At 47.9% G+C, this 7,651-nt stretch overlaps 1 protein-coding gene across 1 annotated transcript in view; it reads left to right on the forward strand.

Moving 5' to 3' along the window:
• Window positions 1-4,883, forward strand: part of MOK (MOK protein kinase) — a 90,678-nt gene extending 85,795 nt beyond the window's left edge. The window contains exons 9-12 of the mRNA XM_088475659.1: window positions 659-832; window positions 911-1,007; window positions 2,927-3,118; window positions 4,548-4,883. Of these exons, the coding sequence (XP_088331785.1) occupies window positions 659-832; window positions 911-1,007; window positions 2,927-3,118; window positions 4,548-4,634 (550 nt within the window). The 3' untranslated portion in view covers window positions 4,635-4,883. The remainder of the gene's footprint in view (window positions 1-658; window positions 833-910; window positions 1,008-2,926; window positions 3,119-4,547) is intronic.
• Window positions 4,884-7,651: the final 2,768 nt, after the last annotated feature.

Raw genomic sequence — 7,651 nt, forward strand, 5'->3', positions numbered from 1 at the left:
TAGATACGGCAGTGTGACTATATACAGTCAGCCTCACACCTAGATACGGCAGTGTGACTATATACAGTCAGCTTCACACCTATATACGGCAGTGTGACTATATACAGTCAGCCTCACACCTACAGTGTGACTATATACAGTCAGCCTCACACCTAGATACGGCAGTGTGACTATATACAGTCAGCTTCACACCTATATACGGCAGTGTGACTATATACAGTCAGCCTCACACCTACAGTGTGACTATATACAGTCAGCCTCACACCTAGATACGGCAGTGTGACTATATACAGTCAGCTTCACACCTATATACGGCAGTGTGACTATATACAGTCAGCCTCACACCTACAGTGTGACTATATACAGTCAGCCTCACACCTAGATACGGCAGTGTGACTATATACAGTCAGCTTCACACCTATATACGGCAGTGTGACTATATACAGTCAGCCTCACACCTACAGTGTGACTATATACAGTCAGCCTCACACCTAGATACGGCAGTGTGAATATATACAGTCAGCCTCACACCTATATACGGCAGTGTGACTATATACAGTCAGCCTCACACCTACAGTGTGACTATATACTGGGCAGCACAACCGTTCCAGTGGTTTTATCAACATATGAAACAGAATTTATTCTTTTGTTTATACAGGTCAAGGGCAATGAGTTTTGATTTCCCGTCCAAGAAAGGTATCGGTATAAATCGTCTGCTTCCTGGTCACTCTCCGGAACGTACATCTCTCATGTGCGCCATGTTGGAATATGATCCTGATGAAAGACTCAGTGCCACGGAAGTACTGCAGCATCCCTATTTTGCAGAACCCAGGTACGTGGACACTGGTTAAAAGCTGATTCCATTCCTTTGATTACCTGCGTTTGTTTCTGATATTACTTCATATTTCAGGATATTAGAGAAGTGTAATCAGCCCCGGAAGATGGGGATAACAGATAAGACCAACACTGCGGCTTCTATGAACTATTTGCTGCGGATCACGGGACAGGTAATTCTGCACCTCTGCTCTCATGGCAGTGCAGGGCAGCAACTCACATAGCACTCAGGATCTGCTCTCCCTGCTCAGAATAATGTGCGGCTAGGCCCTAACCCCTGGGACAGGATTGGGTAACAAGCAAGCAGCCAGCGGATCCATTTAGAGGAGCACTAATCCCACTGGTTTTGCTTTAATCCTTTTTCAGACAAATTATACAGAAATATTTGTATGAAAACCTTAAGAGAGAGAGTTTCAGTAATTAAACAGCCAACTTGAGGGGGTTCGGTATACTTTGTCAACATGAGAATGTCGACATGGTCATAATGTCAACATGCTTTTCATGCCGACACTGATTAAATGTCTTCCCCTCCGCAGCTTAACCCTCCCCTCCCGAAGCCTAACCCTAACCCTCCCCTCCTGGGGCCTAACCCTCCCCTCCCTAAGCCTAACCCTAACCCTCCCCTACTGCAGCGTAACCATGGTCATCTCCTCCCGCAGCCTAGCCCTCCCCTCCCGAAGCCTAACCCTAACCCTCCCCTACTGCAGCATAACCATAGTCATCTCCTCCCGTAGCCTAGCCCTCCCCTCCCGAAGCCTAACCCTCATCTACTGCAGCATAACCCTAACCCTCCCCTCCCACAGCCCAACCCTCCCCTACTGCGGCCTAACCCTCCCCTACTGCAGCATAACCCTAACCCTCCCCTCCCACAGCCCAACCCTCCCCTCCTGCGGCCTAACCCTCCCCTGCTGCGGCCTAACCCTCCCCTACTGCAGCATAACCCTAACCCTCCCCTCCCACAGCCCAACCCTCCCCTCCTGAAGCCTAACCCTCCCCTACTGCGGCCTAACCCTCCCCTACTGCAGCGTAACCCTCCCCTCCCCTCCTGCAGCCTAACCCTCCCCTACTGCGGCCTAACCCTCCCCTACTGTAGCGTAACCCTAACCCACCCCTCCCGCGGCCCAACCCTCCCCTCCTGCGGCTTAACCCTCCCCTGCTGCGGCCTAACCCTCCCCTACTGCAGCGTAACCCTCCCCTCCCCTCCCACAGCCCAACCCACCTCCTCCCGTAGCCTAGCCCTCCCCTCCCGAAGCCTAACCCTCATCTACTGCAGCATAACCCTAACCCTCCCCTCCCACAGCCCAACCCTCCCCTACTGCGGCCTAACCCTCCCCTACTGTAGCGTAACCCTAACCCACCCCTCCCGCGGCCCAACCCTCCCCTCCTGCGGCTTAACCCTCCCCTGCTGCGGCCTAACCCTCCCCTACTGCAGCGTAACCCTCCCCTCCCCTCCTGTAGCCTAACCCTCCCCTACTGCAGCGTAACCCTCCCCTACTGCGGCCTAACCCTCCCCTACTGCAGCGTAACCCTAACCCTCCCCTCCCGCGGCCCAACCCTCCCCTCCTGCGGCTTAACCCTCCCCTGCTGCGGCCTAACACTCCCCTACTGCAGCGCAACCGTAGTCATCTCCTCCCGCAGCTTAACCCTAAGCCTCCCCTCCAGCATTCTAACCCTCCCGCGGCCTAACCCTCCCCTCCTGCAGCCTAATCGTAACATCTCCTCCCACACCTTAACCCTCCCTCAGCCTAACCCTAACCTCCACTCCCGCAGCATAACCTTAACTTGTTACCTTACTTGTTGAATAACCCTCGTATTTATTTGCATTCACTACAAGTGATGGCTGGAGGAATCATTAAGTGTCCTCCATCCACTGTGCCATGTGGCTGGGGGGAGGGGGTGATTCCACATGGGGGTAAGATCACCTTCTGCTGTCTGCCACTGTACGACCCTTGTTCAGGATGAGGAGGGAGAAGCAGAGGTCACTAACCGGAAACCCTTTATACAGCTGATGATAAAACCAATGACAATTACTTTACTTATTACAGCATCTGAAAAAGAAGGAAAAAAAAAGTATGGTTTTATTTTAAAACAGGTAAATACAAGAGCGGGTCGTCCTTTCCCCCATCATGGACCCACTTTCCCGGCGGAGCTGCCAAAGCTGAGTGTACCACTGATAAGAAAGGCTGTGCCTTTTCCTACACTGACGTTTCAGTCCGTTTTCCCTACGCTCGGGAACCATGGAAAACTTCCCGTAATCCCAAGTATGAAATACACGGACACCAAGGTAAAGACATGGCACTCTATACCTCACTCACAGACAAGTGGCGGCAGGTTGTGCTGTGGGGTTGTATTGGGGGCTGTAACCCAGAGCCATAACTAGACTTTTTGGTGCCCTGTGCCAGAAAGAGCATTGGCACCATGACCTCATGGGGAAGGGCCAGGGAAGAGATAGGGGAGGCCAGGAGATGCTGGGGATAAATAGGGACATAATATAGTGCACCTGAGAGAGGGCCATGGCCTCATGGGGAAGGGCCAGGGAAGAGATAGGGGAGGCCAGGAGATGCTGGGGATAAATAGGAACATAATATAGTGCACCTGAGAGAGGGCCATGGCCTCATGGGGAAGGGCCAGGGAAGAGATCGGGGAGGCCAGGAGACGCTGGGGATAAGTAGGGACATAACATAGTGTACCTGAGAGAGGCCATGGCCTCATGCGGAAGGGCCAGGGAAGAGATAGGTAGGCCAGGAGACGCTGGGGATAAGTAGGGACATAACATAGTGCACCTGAGAGAGGGCCATGGCCTCATGGGGAAGGGCCAGGGAAGAGATAGGGGAGGCCAGGAGACGCTGGGGATAAGTAGGGACATAACATAGTGCACCTGAGAGAGGGCCATGGCCTCATGGGGAAGGGCCAGGGAAGAGATAGGGGAGGCCAGGAGATGCTGGGGATAAATAGGGACATAATATAGTGCACCTGAGAGAGGGCCATGGCCTCATGGGGAAGGGCCAGGGAAGAGATAGGAGAGGCCAGGAGATGCTGGGGATAAATAGGGACATAACATAGTGCACCTGAGAGAGGGCCATGGCCTCATGGGGAAAGGCCAGGGAAGAGATAGGGGAGGCCAGGAAATGCTGGGGATAAATAGGGACATAACATAGTGCACCTGAGAGAGGGCCATGGCCTCATGGGGAAAGGCCAGGGAAGAGATAGGAGAGGCCAGGAGATGCTGGGGATAAATAGGGACATAACATAGTGTACCTGAGAGAGGCCATGGCCTCATGCGAAAGGGCCAGGGAAGAGATAGGTAGGCCAGGAGACGCTGGGGATAAGTAGGGACATAACATAGTGCACCTGAGAGAGTGCCATGGCCTCATGGGGAAGGGCCAGGGAAGAGATAGGGGAGGCCAGGAGATGCTGGGGATAAATAGGGACATAATATAGTGCACCTGAGAGAGGGCCATGGCCTCATGGGGAAAGGCCAGGGAAGAGATAGGAGAGGCCAGGAGACGCTGGGGATAAGTAGGGACATAACATAGTGCACCTGAGAGAGGGCCATGGCCTCATGGGGAAGGGCCAGGGAAGAGATAGGTAAGGCCAGGAGATGCTGGGGATAAATAGGGACATAACATAGTGCACCTGAGAGAGGGCCATGGCACAGGTCGCACCACTCTAGTTACGGCCCTGCTGTAACCCTCTCTGTCCTCTGTTACCAGCTTGAAAACTACCAGCCCGGGAAACCGACGTTGAAGCCGTATAACTTACCTTCCATAGAAAGGAAAGGACGAGGACGGCAGCTTTGACCTATGTGACTGATTCTTATGCAATAACTGTGCCTTCAGCGTGGAAAAGCGATATCGCAGGGACCGCTGGAAAACATCAGCCGTCATTACACAGCCCATGTCTTGTGTTATGGGTGTTCATTTACTGCACCCCATGGAAAACATTCAGCGTATTTTCATTCAAACTATAATTATATAATGTGTGTATTTAATTCTGTACCAATCTCTGCTTTACAGTCCATGATCCCGTTTGTACAGATATTTTTATAATCATTCAGTTGTTATGTTTTATATTAAATATAGAAGTATATTGTGTGCAGAGTTTTCATCCAGCTGTGAGAGTATTGTGAGAAGCTGCAGGATTTCATAGGGAGATCCGAGCCACCGTCTGTAACTCATGTTACTGGTAAAGCCCATCTATCTCAGGCTATCTCCCCCCTTCCCTGCAGTGCAGAGGTTTAGGGAGCAGCTATGCTGAGATAACGTCACCCCAGCAGCATCCGTGTCTCAGCAGGGTTTAATAACTGCCCCTCTTCCCACTGTATGCCAGGAGCGAGGGGCTGGCACTACTACACTAGAGGGCGCCTCTGAGGAATCCTGCAGGTGACAGCCACCTGCTCAGTGTATGGTGCCCACTCAGGGGCATTCCTCCACTCCATGATCTAGTATAAGATCCAGACAGCACATGCGATGCATACTCACTCAAACTGGCTCAGTCCTTACAGATTACAGACCGTTCCCCACTGCTCTGCTGGCAAAATAAAGGGAGCTCTCCAGCGCCACAAACCATTCCGCCCATCTCCGGACCACCTGGCATGATATAAAATGCCTAAAACTGTTTCTTACACTCAGTCCTCATGGAACTCTACCAGTACATGGTTTCAAGATATCCTCAGGAATAATTGGTACCAGCAGTAGATCTATTGTGTTAGTCAGTTAACACACCTGTGCTCCAGCTAGATGATCTGGAAAACATGCACCGTTAGGGTTCCACGAGGACTGAGTTGAGAAACACCACCCTATAAGTATGGAATCTGGAGTAGTTTCCTAAATTAGGAAATGTTTTGTTCTTCCTATTATTTCCTATTACCAACCTAAATTGTGTAAGTAAGACAATCCAATGCTGGCTGTTAGGTTAATGCAGGGTTTCCCAAACTCGGTGCTCCAGGCACCCTAACAGTCCAGGTTTTCGTAATATTCATATTCATACTTAAACACAGGTGACTTAATTATTACCTCAGTCAGTGTGTTTATACCATCTACTGTATGCACAAGCATGGATATGCTTAAATCATGAACTGTTAGGGTTGAGGGCAGAGTTTGGGGACCCCTGGGTTAATCATTGCTATTCCATACCCGGGACCTGATTCTGTAAGGCTCGTACTTGCAAAGCTGAACGCAGATATATGATGTATACATGCAGGCTATATCTGTATAATGTATGCATGCAGACTATAGATATATGATGTATACACGCAGGCTATAGATATATTATTTATGCACGCAGGCTATAGATATAATGTACAGTATACACTCAGGCTATAAATATGATGTATACACGCAGGCTATAGATATATGATGTATGCACGCAGGCTATAGATATATAATGTACACACGCAGGCTATCGATATATAATATATACACGCAGGCTATAGATATGATGTACAGTATACACTCAGGCTATAGATATATAATGTATACACGCAGGCTATAGATATGATGTACAGTATACACTCAGGCTATAGATACAGTATATGATGTATGCACGCAGGCTATAGATATGATGTACAGTATACACTCAGGCTGTAGATATATGATGTATACACGCAGGCTATAGATATATAATGTATGCACGCAGGCTATAGATATGATGTACAGTATACACTCAGGCTATAGATATATGATGTATGCATGCAGGCTATAGATATATGATTTATACACGCAGGCTATAGATATGATGTACAGTATACACTCAGGCTATAGATATATGATGTATATACGCAGGCTATAAATATATGATGTATGCACGCAGGCTATAGATATATGATGTATGCACGCAGGCTATAGATGTATGATGTATGCACGCAGGCTATAGATGTATGATGTATGCACGCAGGCTATAGATATGATGTACAGTATACACTCAGGCTATAGATATATGATGTATATACACAAGCTATAAATATATGATGTATGCACGAAGGCTATAGATATATGATGTATGCACGCAGGCTATAGATATTTGATGTATGCACGCAGGCTATAGATGTATGATGTATACACGTAGGCTATAGATATATGATGTATACACGCAGGCTATAGATATGATGTACAGTATACATGCAGGCTATAGATACAGTATATGATGTATGCACGAAGGCTATAGATATTTGATGTATGCACGCAGGCTATAGATATATGATTTATACACGCAGGCTATAGATATGATGTACAGTATACACTCATGCTATAAATATGATGTATACACGCGGGCTATAAGATATATGATGTATGTACGCATGCTATAGATATATAATGTACACATGCAGGCTATAGATATATAATGTATACACGCAGGCTATAGATATGATGTACAGTATACACTCAGACTATAGATACATAATGTATACACGCAGGCTATAGATATGATGTACAGTATACACTCAGGCTATAGATATGATGTATATACGCAGGCTATAAATATATGATGTATACATGCAGGCTATAGATATATAATGTATGCACGCAGGCTATAGATATGATGTACAGTATACACTCAGGCTATAGATATATGATTTATACACGCAGGCTATAGATATGATGTACAGTATACACTCAGGCTATAGATATGATGTATATACGCAGGCTATAAATATATGATGTATGCATGCAGGCTATAGATATATGATGTATGCACGCAGGCTATAGATGTATGATGTATGCACGCAGGCTATAGATGTATGATGTATGCACGCGGGCTATAGATATGATGTACAGTATACACGCAGGCTATAGATACAGTATATGATGTATGCATG

This window comes from Taudactylus pleione, unplaced genomic scaffold (genome assembly GCF_031769625.1).
Source record: "Taudactylus pleione unplaced genomic scaffold, aTauple2 ptg000175l, whole genome shotgun sequence".
NCBI lineage: Eukaryota > Metazoa > Chordata > Amphibia > Anura > Myobatrachidae > Taudactylus > Taudactylus pleione.